Here is a 21,851-nt window from a genome sequence, read left to right as displayed (position 1 = left end):
GTATGAAAGAAACATGAAATAATGTTGCATTTCTTTATAATATGAATATCGGTCATGCTTCTACCACATTGATAATAAGTGCAGGCAACTCCTTTGAAGTCAATTTATACCAGGTCTGAATGTGGCCCACTGTCTTTACATGCACTACATCAGTGAAAAATATGTGCAAGCATGAGACCCAGTCCCACACTGGATCAATTGTACTGGAAGTTTTGCCTGACTGATGAGGGAGGGATTGGGGGCCATGTTTTGCAGTCATATTTTCTCAAGTATGTGTTAAAATCTGTTGTGATGATGGGTTAAATCATAAGAACATAAGAACGGCCGGGCTGAGTCAGGCTAATGATCCATCCCGCTCGGTATCCTGACTTCCAACAGTGGCCAGTGCCAGATGCTTCAGTGGGAATGAACAGCACAGGGCAATTACCGAGTGATCCATCCCCTGTAATCCAGTCCCAGTTTCTGGCAGTCAGAAGTTTAGGGACACCGGAGGATGGGGCTGACCATCTTGGCTAATAGCCATTGCTGGACCTATCCTCCATGAACTTATCTAGTTATTTTTTGAACCCTGTTATACTTTTAAATCCTGCCTCGCTGCTGAGCAACCAATCTAAACAGAAGCTGAGGGCACTTAGAACCTCCAGGAGTTGCTCAGCCCCCTGCAGGGCCCAATATGATTTTCTCTAAACTGCAACAATAACAAAAATTGCTAGAGAAACTTCTCTACCACCATATTGTTTATATTACAGTAGCACCTAGAGACCTGAACTAAGATCAGGGCCCCAATGTGCTGGGTGCTGTACATACACATAGTAAGAGACAGCTCCTACCCTTGAACAGGTTTGAAGCTAAATAGACCTGATAGATAAAAGGAGGGGGAAAGGAAATATTACTATCATCACTTAGAAAAATCCTTTTGTTGTGGTACCTTAAAGCAACTCATGTTTGTTAGGGAAAAAAATGTATTGTAATATGTAAACAAATTCTGATCTCTGAGGGCCAACTTTACTAGGCTTCTTAATGAAGCAACCCAGGAATGAGAGTCTGTAGTTATTCAAACTAGTAAGCAAGTTGATAATTCAACAGACATACATAATTTTCACAATGGTAATTTTTGTTTTCAGTTTCGCAGGATAATGGTGTTGAAGGTTACATGGTACGCACAATTCTGCAATTTCAATTTTTAATTTTAATTTGTTGAGAGATTCTCAAAAGTAGCGAGACTCAAACTGTGTCAAAATACTCATGATGTATTCATGATGTATTTTATTTATATATAGGGCGCGGGGGGTGGGGGGGGGGAGAACCTCTGGTGTGTAAATCAACATATCTCTATTGATTTAAATGGAGCTAGGCTAATTTACCCTGGCTGAGGATTTGGTCATGTGCTTGAAGCCATTGAGTTGTAATGTGCTCTTAGCCGCACCTGTGCAACCCCAAGTTCATGGGGGTTGCCCAGGTATAACAGAAGAGAACTTGGAGCTTTAGTCCTTTGCTATGGATTTCTTTGTTAATGTGTTATTTGTTCCGTCTCTATGAATTGCAGTTTCTCTCCTTCCTCATGGCTTTTTTTCATCCCTTGTACTTTATATTGCTTCCTAATTGACAAAGAACATCACCCAGGGGAAAATGTCACCCAATTCAACGTGCTTTAAATACGAGCATTGGCAGCAGGCCATCTTCATTTGTGCTGACTCAGCATTACTTTTCACCAGAGTACAAAACACGCATTGCATGCCTGAATAAAAGCCTCTCCCCCGTCTCCCCATTCCCCATAACACACACTGATAAGGAGACCTGGAAGCTTGTGCTCAAAGTTAAAGAAGGAAAGGGACAGTGTAATTTGCAAACTTTTTACACTAGTGAACCAGTTTAGTAACTTCAACACAAACTACACAAAGGTTATGTGTGCATTTGTGAGATGGCTAATCACTGTGAATATAACATTTAAAGGATCTAGTCATATGTGATAACTTAATTGATATGTGATAATCTTCTGAAAAAGATTAAAGGCTGGTAGAGGTTTATGCTGACTTACTTATGAACAAAATCTTATTGTGGTTACAGAACAACAGCACCCATAGCTCTTATGGAAACAACTCTATTTCACCCTATAGCAACCACTGACCATGAATAGGGAGCATGAGTAGAACGAGTCCGCTGAATACTCATTATTTATTATTTTTCATATCCACAGCTAGTAACTTTCTTGTTTAGGTGAAGTGGCCAGACATTTAATTGTTCCATTATTCACCATATGAAAACAATTGTTAAATTCTATATTTTCTTTATATGCAAATGATGCAAGAATTAATATGGCTTATGTTAGTTTGACTTATGAAATGCTCTTTTCACTATGAGATAATAGCTACATATGTAGAGACATTAATATGGAATGTGCCCAATAAATGGTCACTGAAATGATGAACAGATCAAACAATGGATTTTTAAAAAGCACATACTTAATCATAACAATGAAATCAATGCATTATCTCAACAGAGCTGAATCACTGACAGCCACTGCAGCCAAAAATGCCACGTTTTGTCATTCGCTGACATGCACACTTTCCAATTGGGTTGTTTTACCTGTTTCCTGGTCCGTGTCTTCCCTGTTCTAAGTTTGATGTATCTGGCTATCAATTCATTCCTACCTGAAATGAAGAAGAATTTACAATGAGGGCCAAACAGCCACAATTCTGTAAATGGTGCTATCAAACTGCATGATTTAAAAATATAAGATCTACAAATGTGAGGATAGTCTGATTTTTAAATAATCTGATTTTCATTTATAGAAGTGGCATTCATCAATATTTTTATCATTTACTTTTCTTTCCTTAATACAGTACATTACAGACAAAGTATGTGTATATAACAAATAAGGTATATGTATATAAATAAAATATAATCCTACTTGAGTCCTGCAAACACATTAATGGAAACCTCAACTAGACAGTGAAAAGTTGAAGACACATGTCCCAGTGACTGTGCAGCTCCTTAGAGGCATCCGAAGAAGTGGGCTGTAGCCCACGAAAGCTTATGCTCTAATAAATTTGTTAGTTTCTAAGGTGCCACAAGTACTCCTGTTCTTTTTGAGGATACAGACTAACACGGCTGCTACTCTGAAACCTGTCCTTAGAGGCTGTAATCCTCGACTCCCACTGTTTTAGGAAAGGGTGGCCGCTTGCTGTGGATTTCTCAAGTTCTGCTCTGTGACTTTAGACAGTCACACAGGCCAAAATTTTCAAATGCAAGTTTATAAACTTGGACATCTAAAGGAGCAGATGATTTCCAGAGGATCTAATGCCTCTACAACTTCCAAGCTGAACATCTGGTCTCTTTTTTTGGCCTTAACTACTCTGTGTCTGTTTCCCATGTTTAAAATGAGGCTCAGAAAATATATCCACCTTGCTGAGGTTTAGAGATGATTGGATAATTACTTTGTAAAAGTGCTTTGAGATCCTCCAATGAAAGAAGCTACGATCCTGATTCAGCAAGGTACTTAGGCACATATTTAACTTTAAGCAAACAAGTTCTTGCATTGACCTGCTTAAATAACTTGTTTTATTGCGGACTGTAAGCACACTTACTTATTATTTTAAAACTCTAGTTCGGTTTGAAACATACTCTTTGAACACAGGGTTTCAAAGTCTAAAGTTGGTCTGCTTTTCTCAGCCAGAGAGCATGGTGTTTAATGCAACTAAAATTTTCTTTAAAAATCTTCCTCCTAAACATTACTGACATCAAGGTTAATGAAGTTTCTATGATGTCCTATTCATTTTCACTTTATATTATATAATCTCTACATGATCTGTATTATTCTCACCATGTTGAACAAACGTTATGTTAATTTAGAGTCATGTTTGTGTTAAACACAAGGTAAAGTAAGCAAGGTACCAGTGAGAATGAGAGGACTTAAGTTAAGAGGTTATTTTAATTGCAGGTTGAAGACTAAGGTATTAGAGATCTTAAATCTCACCACCCACTGGGTCACATTGAAGTTAAGTAGCAGGGTGTCTGACTAGAAGGTGCAGTTAGGTGTTATGTCCATATCAGACAGGTATCCAAATTTGTATTGGTTTGCTGTTGTGGGGACATTTTTAAATAAGGAACCTACATTGGAAGGGGCACCTGTTAAATGGAGCATTTAACCAGGGCCACACACAAGTTTTTTGGGCCAGGGCAAAATCTAAAACTAAATCACCCAATCCAAAAAATTATCAGTGCAAAAACACTGAGGGAAGGCTGGGGCGGAAGGGGCATGTTGGAAAGAGAGCCTGCCGCACACTCAGCTACTGGCCTGTGGGGCTGGGCCTGGCTCCACATGGGTGTTGCAACCTGGTACATGGGATCACAGCGCCACTCATGATGGGGGGTGGGCAGCCAGGCCAAACTTGAGTGAGTGATGTTGTGACTTGGTGCACAGGGTTCCCATTGAGCCAAATTCAAATGGCGCTGTGACCCGGTGCCCTAGGTCACAAGCCCACTTACTCAAATTCCATGGGCTTGGGGGCCCTCTCAAAACAGTGAGTCCAGGGGAAACTGCTCCTTTTGCCTACCCTCTCTGGGAGGTCCTACACAAAACACAATTATTTAATTAGGCTTCCTCCCTACCCCCACCACCTTCCACTCTAAATCTAATTTTACATCTTTTCTGGAAAGTGTCACCTCCAGCAGTGGAACACTCCCGTCCCTTTTGTAGTTTATTCATAGTCTCTGTGCATAGATAGATGAATGTGAAAAGTGGATCTGCACTCCCTTTGCTCCCCTTCAGTTTGGGCCTGGACCACATGGCAGAGCTATCTGGAATAAGTAATTACGGTGGTGATGCAAAGTTAGTGACTACATTACAGGGCATTTAAGGCCAAACTTCAAAAACCAAATTTTGCATGTGCAAACTGTTACACATTAGCCTAAATCTGCATACACAAAATCAGCAAACTGAGCTATTAGCTGTCTAATTAGATGCAAAACCTCATCATTAGGCAGGTTGAAAACAGATCCCTGACAGCAATTCTGCAATGCACTATGTCAGAACGGTACATCCTATTTTCAGGGAACAATAGCCCTGTCCTTATGTTCACAGGATGGAAAAAGTGTGTGTCTTGACTATGTGGTTCTTATATTATCCTGAGTAATTCTCACGTATTCTTTGGTGTTAGCCAAAATATAAATTAAAAATTAATTAAATATTATTAAATTAAAAAATCTGGAAGGAGATTTTAAATGTTACACCATCAAAATCAAGAGTAGCAGCACTTACACGATACAACAAAATGGACAGTCCTTGTCAATCTAGCAGTCTTCACACATCTTATATTACTGAGCAAGTTAGCAAAAGAGTAAAAGTCCTGCTAATAGTTCTGTCATTCAGAGCCCAAAACATCTCCTCTATGTCGCTCTCCCTATGTAGGAGATATGGACAGCTTTTTTTTTTTAACAGCTACATTATTTTTATTTGAACATTATATAAGAATATTCAGAGCCTGGAGCTGACTGCAGCCTGCTTTCTGCAGCCCAGAGCCCCACCTTCCAACACGGAGGATGATATTTGGTTTCTGTAGCAGCATCCCATGGCCTTAGACAACAACACCAGTTACTCCAAACAACAGAGCTAATTGCACAACTGTTCCATGATTGTCAGCCAGGGAAGGAAAATGGGCCACTATGGTCTAGTTTTGCTCTGAAGCCACACCTGGAGAAAACAGCACTAACGTGGTAAAACAGGGAAAAGATCATCCAGAAGTAAAAGGTGGGTGAGTGGTCAAGAGACTGAGGCCTGAGCAATGGGAAAGAGCAGGGAAAACACAAATAAAACAATGGTTCCAATATACTGCAGATGCACCAGGTCAGCAGCTTCAAGCAACCTTCCCACAATGGTTTTATACCCTTTCACATCCGCATTGTCCCTTTAATATGTATTAGGGTAATACAGTGAGTGAAAAACTGCTGAGAAATGAAAAGAGAACAAGGAGGGTGAAGGATTGATTATCACTGTCTTTAATTAGCGAACATGAACAATGCAAAGGCTCTGGAACCTGGCAAACGTCAGGGAGCAGTGTATGGTTTATCTGTTTGGCAGATAACAGAGCTGATGTGTTCCTCAGTGTGGTAAGCTGTGAGGAAATTTTACTTGATTTAAGTGCACCTTTTGCTTAAACTAGGAGAGGTGCCCTGCTGTGGAAGCAATGGGAGCCACTTATACATCTTTCAATAAACACATGAATAAAATACTCAGGCCCAGTTCTTCAATGCAACAAGGTATAAAAAGTTGCCCTAGAGGGGCAGCTGGTGATTCCCATCATGTAAGAAAATCCTTAGTGTAAAGGCAGCATCACCAGCTCTATAGCCCCACATTTTGCATTCATGACAGGCTTGGTGTGGGGATAGAGTGCTCTCATCAATCCTTAGCCAATGAAGTAGTCCTCATGAGATCATGGCAGTTGCCCTAAGGGCTTGTCTTCACTACCCGCCTGGATCGGCAGGTAGAAATCGATCTCTCGGGGATCGAATTATCGCGTCTCGTCGGGACGCGACAATCAATCCCCGAATCGACGCGCGTACTCCACCAGCCCAGGTAGGAGTAAGCGCCGTCGACGGGGGAGCCGCGGCGGTCGATTTGCCACCGTCCTCACAGTGGGGTAAGTCGGATCGGATACGTCAAATTCAGCTACGCTATTCGCGTAGCTGAATTTGTGTATCTTAAATCGATCCCCCCCCCAGTGTAGACCTAGCCTAAGTCACACTTGAGGAAAGAGCTGTTAAACAACTTCAGAATAGATATTTGTACCACAGTGTGTAAATATATTTAAAACGTGGCCCTTTTCTGATACTCTGGAAGATTATTTATCTAGAATGAGTCTTTATACTAAGATTAGGCATTGCCTTGAAAATGGACTTTAGAATGAAAATGGTGCTGGTATCTAGGGGTTGCAAATTTTACCCAACACATACCAGCTCAAGAACTAAATCTGTTCATCTGGCTTAAATTCACCAGCACCTCAAGTCATTCCCCCATTCTAAACTATCACCACAGGCAACATTTTGGTCAGAGTCAGGGTAAAAGGGAACAGAAAGATGGCTTAGATTAGAGCCACTGAGCATGAACTGAGCGGAGCTGATTGAGCCCAAGCTGCCACCTGCCCTGAGGAAAATTTCACTAATCAATAAGCATGAACAATAACACTTCTTAATACACACAAATTATACATTCATTGCGGTATCTAGAATCACAACCCCTCAATATTATACAAATTGTTGAAGCTGAGATACAGTAATTCACCTGAAAGAAATTTTAGCCATTTCTATTATTTCATTTATAACACTGTTATGAGCTGTACATAATTCTCCTCTGTTCTAATACTGCCACACCCAAGTATTAAAAAATGAGATTTTTTTAAAAAATTGTCATGATTTTTAAGTCAAAGTTGGTTTGAGTGTTTAGTGGTCATGTTTTCAAGCTTTTCTCCTCAACCATGAGGGCCAGAAACTTTTCTTTCTAAATGGAATTTGTGGTGGTCATATAATCACCTGACAGGAGCTGAAGCTTTTAAAAAACCCACCAAATATTGCAAGGCTAATACTCAAACATTGCCCCTAATCTGACTCCCATTTGCACACAAATAGCTTGAGTTAAGTGGTGCTTAAAACTCAAGGGAGCTGGCCCCATCCTGGGGCATGGGTGACTCGAGTGCTGCTTCGCAGTTTGGTTGTTCTCTCTCATGTTAGGATAGCTTGATTCTTGCATGAGTGCCATTACTTGAATGTAGTAATTTGAGCTAACAGTTGTAGTGAGACAAGCCCTAAAGGACAGAGCATACAAGATAACCAAGACCTTACAAATCTTCTAATAGCCATAGTTTTCCTTCAGGGGAGAAATGAGCCCCAAGTCTAATCAGGGAAGAAGGTACTTCTGCCTTAGAAGTCTCAATCACATCCCAATATCAGTCTAGCCAGTGTTATCTGAGAAGCCTTAACTAACTAAGCCTTTCTTAGACTCCACCTGTAAAATAAACATTGCCTAACACATGAAAGGAACTAAAACTCTCCAAATAAAAGTTTAGGGCCTTTGTGTTATCTGCCAAGCAACACATTCTCTCTTTTTTTCCAAAATCAGACTGGGTCAGAAACCGACCAAACAAAGAAAGCTTCTCTCTTGACTGACATGGAAATGGAGGAAATTTTAAGGAAGCAAAGGCAGGACAGGATATTCCTAAAACACACCCTGTCTTTGTGAAGTAGCAAGAGGCTGAACAAAATGGGACTCAAGGAACCACCTACACCAGATATTAGAAATCCTAGGGGTTGCAAAGTGTCCCTGATTAGATATGTATGTGCTTCTCCAAGAAGAGTACGTTTGTGGTAATGTTTTCTCCACCCTTCTCCTAACGGTGAAAAATAATATATATGGAGATTGCTAAGTGGAAAAGAAACCTCACGCTCATGAACTGGAAATGTTCTATTCCTTCTTGTCTTTTGTTATGAGAATCAATCTCCTCCTTGGAGTTTTTTGGTTCAGGTATCAGACAGTCTTGGGAAGGTGCCCAGTGAGATAAGGCACATCTCCAGAGCAGAGGAATCTTACTGAGCCTATTCCAAGGGATATGGAGAGCTGGAGGAAAAGCCTCCCTTCCTCAGAAAGGACCAAGACCGTGGGGGATTACATTTCTTTTTTTTTTTTAAAGAATGTTTGATGTGGGTTTGTTTAAAAAAGAAAATCCAAGTTTGTAGGCTTCTTCCACACCCACCTGTAAAATAAGCTCAATTTTTTTAAAAAAAATTACAAATTGTCCCTTGGTTGATACGGTGGAAAATACATTTTAAAACTAGAGCAATATTTTATACTCATTCTAGAAACTACTTGGAAAACAGTAGCATATCAAACTTTTCTCCCTGCAGAGTTAGGAAGACATCAGTGCATTAGTTATATTTGGAACAAATTTGAAATATTTCTTTCACAGCCATGAGGGTTAGTGACTTTTTTTATTTAAATGAAAGATTAAATTACATGGAAGTTGACAGCACTCACTCTGAAGAGATTCCTATTCTCCATGGGAAAGCAGAATTTTCAAATCCTTCTGATATAAGCATGCTATACTCGTAATAATTGTGGCACTAGCAGACACTATTATTATGCAGCATATATTTACACACACAAATATACCATAGGAATGGAGCAACATTCTGTTTTCAAAATATTTTTATCTTCAAATAGTTGTGAAAAGAGTATTTTCCATAATTCACACTTCACAATTCAGCTGAAACTCACACACCCACACCGAAACTATGGACACTCAGCTGCAGATCCTCAGCTGGGGTAAACTGCCACAGAGCTATGACAATTTGTACCAGCGGTGGATCTGCCCCATAATCTAGCAGGCCAGGTTTCATTCCATTCTCTAGGCATGATCTACCATTCCAGTATTATGCTGAAATCAGTCGAGTTACACCAGCACAGAACTGGAAGCAACACAGGGATGAACTGTGCCCTCTAGCTTTATAGCTACAGGGCAGTGTGGAGTTTTGCAATCCCTTTATTTGGGAAGTTAATGACACAAATTAAAACATTGCACCCAAAGCCCATGATAATAGCTGCCTTCAAAATGTGTGTGCTAATAATAAATAATATATTAAGTACAGAAAATTAAACCATTTAATAACTTGAAAATGGGTAGGGAATGAAAAAAAGTTCTCATATTCAGTAGCAAAATACAAGTAATTAGAATGAAAAAATAAGCAAACTTGAGATTCCTCTTTTTATGTGACTATATATTGTTATTTTCCCCAAATAACAAATGATATTTCAGATACATGCATGGGTAGTGCTCTGTGTTTAAGACCTCATTACAAACATTTATCTACAAAGATTTCATACCCAGAACAGTATTCTCACCATGGCCAAGATTTTCAGTAGTATCTAGTGATTTTTGGGTACCTGAATTTTTGACTGCCCAACCAGAAACCCCGAAGGAGGCCTGGTCACCCAGCCTTAGACCAAATCTTGTTGTCAATGGGAATTTTCCTTGACTGAGGACGGAATGCCAAATCCTTATGCTAGACCTCTTACAAACTTAACTTGGACAATTTGTGTCAATAAAGGAAGCAGGATTTGGCCTCTTTGTTTTGTTGTGCAGGAGGGCCTACTCCAGACACCATTGAAGTTAATGAGCGTTTTTTCACTGACTCCGGTGGGAGGTGGATTGGGCTCTATTTGCTGTTTTGCTCGACAAGCACTGGATTCTGAGTACACTTCATTGATGGCAGTGGGAGTTGCGGGTGCTCAGCACCTCACATGCGTAGTCAGCACTTTGCAGGATTGAGTCCTGAACTTTTCCACTCCATTTTGCAAGCATAAAATGAAGCTCTTGGAGCATTTGCCCAAAAGTGTATGTGGTGTTTTCTAAAGACGCTGTAAAGCTAAATTAACTAACAAAAAGTGTCTTGTAGATAAAAGAGTGCTAAAAGTCAACAACTGGTTAAACAGTTTAAACGCGTAAGACAGACATCCTCTATTTAAACGTTATGGGCAAATCTATTTTAAGCTTTTAAAAATATGAAGGGCAGGTGTTTAAGTCATCCACATACTGAGTTTTAAGAAGGCTTAGGGTAGGGGGTTGGGCTCTGCTTCCTATGCAGGCAGCATTTTGTTCAGACAAGCTTACTGCAGAAGGGCATGTGACATAGGCCAAATAAACAGCATCTGGGGATTTTCAATTACAGACCTTCACCCAGCATGCCTGCACTGTAATCTCTACCAGATGAGGCTCAGGCCTCACTATTTTCAATAATTCACACACTGTGTACACATAACATGACAATAAGGGCATTCATGCAACCGCCTGATTCGCACATCAAAGCTCCCAAATGGCCAGCTGTAAGCATGCTTACTGCTGAATAATTCATTCTTTTCACAGGCTTGAAAAAACGCTCAGCAGGAGTTGGCAAGCTTGTGTTCTTTCCTGTGTGGTATGCTAAACTCAAATTTTGAAAGAGGTACAGGCCCACTAAAAAGAGTCAGAGATCCAACCATTTGAATATACATTTGTGAGCATTCAGATGGTCGCTTTAAAAAAGCAATCAACTAAACAAGCTAAATTTCCAAGTGGAGGAGAGGGAGATAAGATGAAAAAGCCGACACATTTCTAGGGCAGGTGTTTATTAAAAATAAAACAGCTCTTCTAATGTAAGATTTCTGTATTGCATAAATTATACGAACATGAATATCTCATACTCATCAGATGCTTAACAGTTTACAAATTCAACTAACTTAACATTTCCATATATCTAGCATAGTTTTTTCTACTGCATCACAATATGGGTTTTATTTCACTCGTATATAAAATACAAAAAATGCAAAAAAACAGAAGCCAACCTTGAAAGTCCTGAGTAGGGTTCTTATACAACAGGACATAAATAAATCCTCTCTCTGTTTGAATTTTTAACAGCTTATTTGGAATTTTGCAGCTATATATTTCTAAGCATTCAGCTCACTATGTCTTTTGATAATACTGACAAAATACTGCACAAAATTTCGCAGATTCTAATTACTTTTTGCTGCTATTTTTATATATACTAAAGCACTATTTCGCAAAGAAATAGCCTGCTCCATAATATCAAGTTTTCTTATCTGTCAATCAACTCCAGAACCAGCAGGATCAGCTAGTCATGACCTCCCCTCATAGCAAACACATGCTGCTTACCAGCTGTGGACTGTGTATTTTTACACCCTTTTCTCTATCATTCAGAATGGTTTCCTCTTAATCACAATAATCCCAAAAGTGCTAAAACATATCAATCGTCCTTTAAGCCCTGCCTACAAAAGGCCAGCCGTCCTGCCTTTATGGGCTTGTCCAACAGCAGCTGATACTTCATTCAACTACAAATCCAATTTAGCAGTTACAAGAGGTTTAGCATCACTGGAAAAATATTGGTGTTGATCCTGTGCTCTTAAGTCAGCAAATATTCCTCTGCCATATTGTTTTGCTTTTTCTGTCATATTTGCATTTCAGATGAATTTCCCTAAGTGACTCCAACAGAATTTAACCTCTGAGCTGACAATATTTACAGCCAATCAAATAGAGATTTTTCAAAATCATTTACAACAGTTACAGAAATATAAAGCTATTAATATTCTAAGTGTTACCAAGTTGTAACCTAATTATTCACTCAAAACCATAAATCACATTTCACATAGATTAACTGTACAAAAAAATATTTGCTATATTCCTGCTGTGAAGTTGCTAGTGATCTTTCATGTTTACATGGAAGTTAATTTGAATTTCCAAATTATCTGATTAATACAATCATTTAAATTCCCTGCTTTTGTTTGTTATTTAAAGAGCACCATAAATACACTGCTTCACAAAACAAAGAGGGAGTCCCTGTCCAGGGAGTTTATAATTAAAGGGCCAGATTCTGAAAAGCCATTCTGCAAATCAATGGGATCACATGCCTAGGGCTAGATTAGCACTTCACAGTGTGAGTTGGGGCAGCGCATAGTTGTGCTTCCCTAGGAACAGAATAGGGGCCTGCTTCCCCCTGATTCCACAGGGCAAGTAATCTGCACCATACCTATACCTGGCAGAGAATATTCCTTCCTCTGTACTCACTCATCATTGCAAGGCTGAAACCAACATTCTGTCCATGCCCCTACCTATGTCCTCTCTTGTGCAGACAGGGGATAGTGGATCAATGGCTGCTTTCTCCCCTGAATTGTGACCTGTGTAGACTGCCAACATAGGGAAGTAATGGGATATCTTACGTACCCTTATTCCTTCCATGGACATACAAGCCAGCTCATGAGTGAACCCATAAGGATGTGCAGAATGTGGCCCTAAATTTATACAGGAACAACAGGAAGAGATAGACATAGGAAGGAGTTGTGAGAACACTATGATCATGGGGTACTTAAGGTGGGTGCTGTTTGTGTCATGAGAGTCATCTGAGTTAGTTTTTATATTTTTTTAAAAATAAGATTACAATAAGCCTTTAAAATTTAATTATATGCAAATGAACTGCTAGGAAAGTGTACTGTAAAAATGGGTACCCCAGCAAGACAGAAAAAGGACAAGGCCCAGGAAATAGAATAATATAAACAATTCTCCTGGATGTTGATGGACTAATATTGATAACTTATTGAAGTTATAATACAATTATGTTCCTAAAGAAAAGAGCCTTTTATGGTTTTTGGTTATTTAAAAAATAGCCAAAACCCCAGTAATCTCAACTTTAAGCAGTAACACAAAATAATTTACAAAGGAAAAGGGAGATGACCTAACAGGAACATGGAATAATTATCCTTTTAATATTAGGCCTTGCACTCAATAGCTTGTTCTTTATCCCAGCTTCAGTTTTAAAGACTTTAAAAAAAAAAAAAAAAGTAAGAACAAACACATCTGGTTCAAAAAGGTCTTCAGTGACACAAATGAGATGCATTGGATTCTGGTTGGCATGTTTTCAAATGATGGAATATTCCATACAAGCAATGTTTATTTCATGTGGGTTTCAAATTTTATTCTTTCCTTTTGGGTCTTTAAAGCACACCCAGAATAAATATTTCAAAGACAGCAAAGAATGGTATAGAGAAGTTTGAGCTTGTTTAAATGCCAATTCATTAGATTAATATTTTGTCAATGTCACTCGTCCCAACAAAAGACACATTTATAATTTACTATACGCCTGGTTTAATTAAAATTAAAACAAGACAACAAAGTTATATTGAATTTCATTTGCCACCTTGTAATTATATAGTTTGCTACATACTATAAACTGTATTTTATTACATCCATAAAATGCATTTAAAACAAATGGCAATTTATAGGTTTCAGAATATCCAATGATAGAGAAAGAAATTCCCAAACCTGCCCTTTGCACGTATCTGGATCAGCTACAAGATGTTTAACAGATTATATAAAACGTACATATCCTTAATCTGACCTATTGAAGAGCTATTATTGTTTTTGCTACTATGATAGGAAATCTTAGCAAACTAGTTGTGAGCAGCTTAAGTGATATTCATGTTACCTTAGTGTATGTAGAATTATTGTATTACATTCTGTAGTAGTGCTAATATTGCATGGCACAAACAGGTTAAAAAACAAGACGACTTTTGCCCAAATCTACTAGTAAAAAGACAGAAATCTTTCAAATACACAGACAATGGACTGGCTGAACTGTCATGCATGATGGATGAGTTAAGGGGATTAAAACCACTATTTGCATCACAATAGATAAAAATTAGCAAAACAGAATTTCTCAGTAGGTGGTTTCAGTTCTGTTTGTTCCTTGAGGAAAGAGAAGGTCCATTTTTGGAGGAATTACAGTTGATTTAAATAATATTAATTTGCAGAGGTTAAATTGTAGGTGCTGATTTTCCTTCTATGGGTAGTCCTTAAGAATGATGCAGTAAATGTCATACTAACAGTTAAAAAAAAGCAACATTTTTAGTTCCGTAAGAAATATTTAAATTCTGTGATTTTTTTACATGACAAAATGTTTTAAGGTTACCTTTAAATTGTATATGTTGGTTTTTGAAATTCGCTCTTTAATTTTTGCACATATATAACCTGCATATGCAAGAAAGTATTAAATACTGAGGAATGTAAACTGACTATAATGCAAATATATTCATTTAAGAAACACTCATTCAGTTATTGTCAAGTTTGCACATAGTGCTTTCTTGAGTTCCAAATCCGTGATTATGACTCAGCAGCTGAAAAGGTGAGATGTTCAAAATAACCCATATGTATTTCTTTCAACTAGATTTATAGCACATGGTGGTAGTGTCTAGAGATTCGAAAGCTCACAGCACAAAACAGCATAATGAAAGGCTTGCTTTTCACTGTAACTTCAACAATTAACATTAACAAAAGAGAAAATATATATATGACTAAAATAACAATGAAAATACATAAGGTATGGAAGTGCAAAAAGTGTTGACACAACAAGAGAACACAACCGTAAAGTGAAGACTCTTGCTGAGGCCACTCCTGCAGAAGGGAGTTACAACAGAGGAACTCAGGCCTGAACTAAGGTGGTTGTGAGAAATCTGTCCTTCCCCCAAGATTTGTCTGTTAAATACAAGCACACATAGTTTCGAAAGTAATGGAGCATGGATGATACATACAAAGGTTTAGCAGCCAGTGAGCAGCATGTTTGAAAAATAATGTCATTGCCCAGCCAAATATGTCCTTGCACATATGTTTTCACCCCCAATGGTGATCCATGATCTAATTGGTAATACATTCTGCTGTATATTATAGTGGCATTATGGAGGTAGATTTCTTCCAAGGACGATATTACAAATGGAAAAAACTGTGACATGATTTTTCAGTTCAGCATTTACTATAATGAGATTGTAAGAAAGCTGGTCACTTCCCTTGTTTAGTGATTCCAATTCTGACCAAATTCAATGGCTCTTTAAAAAAGGTAAATATTAGCTAAGGACTGTTATGCCTATCTTATTGCTCTGCGCGGGGGATTAATTTACATAAGATTGATGACAGTGTGAGTTGCCTTCATTTCCAGCTCCTCAGATTCTATAGTCCTGGCTGTTGCTCACAGTTGTTTGCAAAAGCTGTTTATTTAGCTTATGAATTATTTGGTGTAGTGAAAATGTTTTGTGTTCACAACAGGTGCAAATAGGTATTTAAACATACATTATGTCAAGTGTTTTGGACTCCATTTACATGTGATGACAGGTTCTGACAGCATATGGGCCAAGTTGAGAAACATTTGACCAAGGTATGAAAGATACTGAGAATTATCCAACCCTTGGTTTTCTAGTTATTTCACAGACACAAAGTAACACCTTGTAGAGATGTTATAGCTAGAAATATAGTTCTAGCTTCAGTATAAAAAAATATTTGCTCCTATTTATGAACCCACACAAGAGATTCACAAACATACTTAAACTAGGGAATATTTCATCCCTTTTACCCTAAAAAGAAAAAGGTTAGACTTTGTCTCTACTTCCAGGTACAATATGAGCCTTTCCAGGATCATTCTCTGTGTCTGCTTCCTTAATACCAGCCCTACACCATTAACCCATCCGGTGCCATTTGATGTAAAATAAGCAGCTACAAGGTATCCCTAGATGTATTGCAGGATTCCATCCTGAAGGGAGAGGGAAAGCATGATCCTTTTGTTACTTAGGTAAGGAAACTTAATGTGCTGTTGCAAAACTCAAGATGCTATTCCTTACTGTAAAGTATGGCTTTGAGAGTTAGCACTGCAGAGCTAAGTAACTAATAGTGAATAATTACTATTGCTTTGGAATGTATTCTGGCAAGGATTGAAAATGTTTCTCTATACCTATTAGCTAGGTTGAAAAATACCTGCATTTCCACACCCTTTTTCTCAAAGCCAAACTCCCCATAGCCACACCTCTTGCAATTTAAAATAATACAAAAAGAATGCAATTGTTTGCAAATAATATAATTAGCACACTACTACTAAGTTTATTAGCACAGGTAAATACCCATTGGGGCACTCAATATTTGCAGGCAGACATTTAGAGACTCACTGGAAAAATTTGCCTGTGTCCCCAAAATAAATTAGAATTCTAATTTTTTAAATTTTATATGTGTGTGGCTATGCATATGGCTATTTTGTCACAACCAGAATATCAAAGGAAAGGATAGAGAGGAGAAATAAAATTATAATCTTTGATGGTCTTTGCACAACTTTTTAATCCCTACATTAAGATGGTGAGGCACACCTTTATTTTGCTGACTAGTACATGCTTGTAAATTACTTTGTCAGAAAGTAATGCAGTTCATTCAAATAATGTGAGTGACTGGAAAAAACGGTTACCTACCTTTCATAACTGTTGTTCTTCGAGATCTGTTGCTCATGTCTATTCCATGCTAGGTGTGTGTGCGCCCACATGCATAATCAGAGATTTCTGCCTTAGCGGTATCTGCAGGGTCAGCAGTGGCCCCTTCTGGCATACCGTGCTCATGCGTCGGTATGTTAGGCACTGCTGGCCCTACGCCCTCTCAGTTCCTTCTTGCCGGCAACTCCAACAGAGGGGCAGGAGGGCACGTAATGGAATGAACATGAGCAACACATCTCGAAGAACAACAGTTACAAAAAGGTAGGTAACCGTTTTTTCTTCTTCGAGTGCTTGCTCATGTCGATTCCATTCTAGATGACTCCTATGCCCTATCTATGGTGGTGGGCTCAGAGTTCACGGCCGTGCAGCTCGCAACACTGCTCTACCAAAGCCAGCGTTGTCACAGGCCTGCTGGGTAAGTGCATAATGAGACAGAAACGTGTGGATGGGCGACCAGCCCTGCAGATGTCTAAAATCGGCACCTGGGCCAGGAAGGCAGGCGACGAGGCATGGCACCATGGTCGAGTGGGCAGTTACAATCACCGGTGGAGGCATTTTCACCAGATCATAGCAGAAATGGATGCAGGCGGTGATCCATGATGAAATTCTCTGGGTGGACATTGGAAAGCCTTTCATCCTGTCTTCCACCACGACGAACAACTGCGTTATCTTATGGAATGACTTGGTCCTTTCTATGCAAAAGACCAGCACCCTCCTGATGTCCAGAGAGTGCAATCTGCACTCTTCTTCCAACTTATGAAGTCTTGGAAAGAAGACCAGTAAGCATAGGTCCTGGCTTGCATAAAAAAACGTGAAACTACAATCTATGTACAAAGCTAACAACAATGAGAGTTAGAGAGAAAATTGCTATCCACTTGTAAGGCATGGGGAAGGCGCTCCGACCAACCATCATGGGCGGTAAGAAGGAACTGAGAGGACGTAGGACCGGCGGCGCCTAATATACCGACACAAGAGTGCGGCACTCAAGGGGACGCCTCAGCCGGCCCTACAGATACCACTAAGGCAAAAATCTCAGACAACTGTGCACGTGGGCGTGCACACACCTAGAATGGAATGGACATGAGCAAGCACTCAAAGAAGAACCTCCCTTTTGTTTTGTTTTTGGTTAAACAGGCAACTGAAGTACCATGCTATGCCCTACACAATTTATAAACAAACCTTACATATGCATGATGCGACATGGGAGAAATTAAAGAATAGTTTGGGGGCTAAGGTATTGCTGCTGGCCTGGGATACAGGAACTTGGGTTCAATGCCCAACTCTGTGTCTCCATTTCCCATCTGTAGCAGAGGAATAAGTCCTTCACTACCTCTCCAGATTACTGGGAGATTCATTAATATGTGAGATAGTAGTATACTATGGTGACAGGTGACATAAGAGAACCCAGACAGAAATGCAAGTAGGCACAGAATGCAAGGATTAGTACATACATTTTCATCCATAAAAAGAACAGGTAACTAGTCAATATCTGTAATGAAAACTGTGCTGTAGGTAAATGAGTATTAGAATCCTTCAGTTTGTGGCTTTCTCACAGAGACCTACTCAGTAAAACAGCAACATGAAAGATCAATGCTATTTCCCACACGATGTATCTCCCTTCCACTTACATTCCTTTCAGCATGGTTATCACACTAAATGGTTTTAGCAAACAGTAACTAAAAATCCTGACAGCAACAATTGATGTTGCAAGATGAGCGGAAGGATTCCATTTAATAGTTTAGACATGCCTTACTGGGGATGGGGTGGGGGCTGAATCAGATGGAGGACAGAGGATGAAATGTTCCAGTATAATCACCCTCGTTATGATCACCAGAACTATAATAGTTATGCTGGCAGGAGCTGCAAACATGGTAACCTTATTTAACAACAATATCAACAATAAAGGGGAATTTAAGTATAAATGCAGAGATTTGGAATGGCATTATACATCTATTTAGGTCAGTTACAGATCTTTTGCCCCTCTCAGTTTGCTCCTGGGGCAATCTTACTTTTTACGTACTTAGTCAAATAATATAGTGACTTGCACCCTTTATTGCATATAGTGATGGGGTTTTGTTTGTTTTTTAAACCTGTGGTTTGTAAGTTTTCTAGGAATTTTTCCTCTTCGAATTTGATACTTTTTAACCTCAAAACCAGTTAGTAATCAAACAATCTAGAACAGAAAAACTAATCCTTCCACCTCCTTCCCTGCTCCCCACTTGCTCCTGCGGGGTAGTAATCTGCTACTTGTTCCTCTATTACACACTGATTCAGCTCTGCAAAACTGTGGGTATGTCTACACTACGGGATTAATCCGAATTTATTTAATTCGAATTTTGGAAACAGATTGTATAAAGTCGAATGTATGCAGCCACACTAAGCACATTAATTCGGCGGTGTGCGTCTATGTACCGGGGCTAGCGTCGATTTCCGGAGCGTTGCACTGTGGGTAGCTATCCCATAGCTATCTCATAGTTCCCGCAGTCTCCCCCGCCGATTGGAATTCTGGGTTGAGATCCCAGTGCCTGATGGGGCAAAAAACATTGTCGCAGGTGGTTCTGGGTACAGCCTTACCCCTCCCTCCATGAAAGCAACGGCAGACAACCATTTCGCACCTTTTTTCCTGGGTGAACAGTGCAGACTCCATACCATGGCATGCATGGAGCCCGCTCAGCTCAAGACAGCAGTCATGAACATTGTAAACACCTCGCGCGTTCTCGTGCAGTTTATGCTGAGCCAGGACCAGAAAAACGAGGCGAGGAGGCGGCGGTGACGGCGGCGCAGCGACAAGCGTGATGGGGACATGGACATGGACACAGAATTCTCTCAAACCGCGGGCCCCAGTGCTTTGGAGATCATGTTGTTAATGGGGCAGGTTCTATCCATGGAACGCCCATTCTGGGCCCGGGAAACAAGCACAGACTGGTGGGACCGCATAGTGTTGCAGGTGTGGGACGATTCCCAGTGGCTGCGAAACTTTCGCATGCGTAAGGGCACTTTCATGGAACTTTGTGACTTGCTGTCCCCTGCCCTGAAACGCCAGAATACCAAGATGAGAGCAGCCCTCACAGTTGAGAAGCGCGTGACGATAGCCCTATGGAAGCTTGCAACGACAGACAGCTACCGGTCAAAAATGTACTGTGGGGGCTGCTATGATGCAAGTAGCCAAAGCAATCACTGAGGTGCTGCTACGAAAGGTAGTGATTCTGGGAAATGTGCAGGTCATAGGATGGCTTTGCTGCAATGGGATTCCCTAACTGTGGTGGGGCGATAGATGGAACCCATATCCCTATCTTGGCACCGGAGCACCAGGGTACCCAGTACATAAACCGCAAGGGGTACTTTTCAATAGTGCTGCAAGCACTTGTGGATCTAAAAGGACGTTTCACCAACATCAATGTGGGCTGGCTGGGAAGAGTTCATGATGCTCGCGTCTTCAGGAACACTACTCTGTTTAAACGGCTGCAGCAAGGGACTTACTTCCCGGACCAGAAAATAACCGTTGGGGATGTTGAAATGCCTATAGTTATTCTTGGGGACCCAGCCTACCCCTTAATGCCATGGCTCATGAAGCCATACACAGGCAGCCTGGACAGGAGCTGTTCAACTACAGGCTAAGCAAGTGCAGAATGGTGGTAGAATGTGCATTTGGCCGTTTAAAAGGTCGCTGGCGATCGCTACTGACTCGCTCTGACCTCAGCCAAAGAAATCTCCCCATTGTTATTTCTGCTTGCTGTGTGCTCCACAATCTCTGTGAAAGTAAGGGGGAGACCTTTATGGCGGGGTGGGAGGCTGAGGCAAATCACCTGGCTGCTGATTACGCGCAGCCAGACACCAGGGCGATTAGAAGAGCACACCAGGAAGCGCTGTGCATCAGAGAAGCTTTGAAAACCAGTTTCATGACTGGCCAGGCTACAGTGTGAAATTTCTGTTTGTTTCTCCTTCATGAAAACCCGCCCCCTTTATTGACTCATTCTCTGTAAGGAACCCACCCTCCCCCTTCCCCCAGCTTGCTTTCAAAGGAAATAAAGTCACTATTGTTTAAAAATCATTTATTCTTTATTAATTGATTATAAAAAGAGGGAGAGAACACGGGTGGGGTTTGGGAGGAGGATCGGCGGGAAGGAAAAGGCCACTAAAAAAAGGTTAAAAAAATGACAGCCTTTTGCTTGGGCTGTCCACTGGGGTGGGAGGGTGTATGGAGCCTCCCCCCCCCCCCCCCGCGTTCTTACACGTCTGGGTGAGGAGGCTATGGAACATGGTGAGGGGGGTTATACAGGGGCTGTAGCGGCACTCTGTTATCCTGCTGCCGTTCCTGAAGCTCCACCAGACGCCGGAGCATGTCTGTTTGCTCACGCAGCAGCCCCAGCGTTGCATCCTGCCTCCTCTGATCTTCCTGTCGCCACCTCTCATCTCGAGCGTCTCTCCTGTCCTCACGTTGGTCCCTCCTGTCCTCACGTTGGTCCCTCATGTCCTCACGTTGGTCCCTCCTGTCCTCACGTTCACTGGCATCTTTCCTATACTTTGAAACCGTGTCCTTCCACTCATTCAGATGAGCTCTTTCACTGCGGGTGGATTCCATGATTTCTGCGAACACCTCATCTCACGTCTTCTTTTTCCGACGCCTTATCTGAGATAGCCTTCGGGACGGAGGAGGGAGGCTTGAAGAATTTGCAGCTGCTGGAGGGAGGGAAAAAAGGAGAGAATTTTTTAAAAAGATACATTTTCCAGAACAATGCTTATACTCTTTCACGGTGACCAACACTATTCACATTACATAGCACATGTGATTTCTGTGCAAGGTCGCATTTTGCCTCTTAATATTGAGTGCCTGTGGCTTTGCTGCTAGAGATCACAGACGCAGGTCCGGGCAACAGAATTCGGCTTGCATGCGGCCATGGTAAGCCATTGTCATTGGCTTCTGCGCCCTCCTTTCCCACATACCAAGCAAAGCCCGTTGAGTGCTGCGGTTTTCCTGTTAACTTTCAGCAGCAGAAAACAAACTAACCCCCCCCCCCCC

The 21,851-nt window shown here is 40.6% G+C and overlaps 1 protein-coding gene across 2 annotated transcripts in view; it reads right to left on the bottom strand.

The window, feature by feature from the left end:
- The window catches only part of TEAD1 (TEA domain transcription factor 1), a 147,736-nt gene that overhangs the window by 63,574 nt on the left and 62,311 nt on the right, over nt 1-21,851 (bottom strand). For both annotated transcript variants that reach the window (XM_024195971.2, XM_024195980.2), the window contains exon 2: nt 2,587-2,651. In XM_024195971.2, the coding sequence (XP_024051739.1) occupies nt 2,587-2,651 (65 nt within the window). The remainder of the gene's footprint in view (nt 1-2,586; nt 2,652-21,851) is intronic.

The sequence above is a fragment of the Terrapene carolina genome, unplaced genomic scaffold (genome assembly GCF_002925995.2).
Source record: "Terrapene carolina triunguis isolate 2854851 unplaced genomic scaffold, T_m_triunguis-2.0 Scaffold96, whole genome shotgun sequence".
NCBI lineage: Eukaryota > Metazoa > Chordata > Testudines > Emydidae > Terrapene > Terrapene triunguis.
Note: the sequence above shows the minus strand (reverse complement) of the source record. Positions and strands in the feature narration are given on the sequence as shown.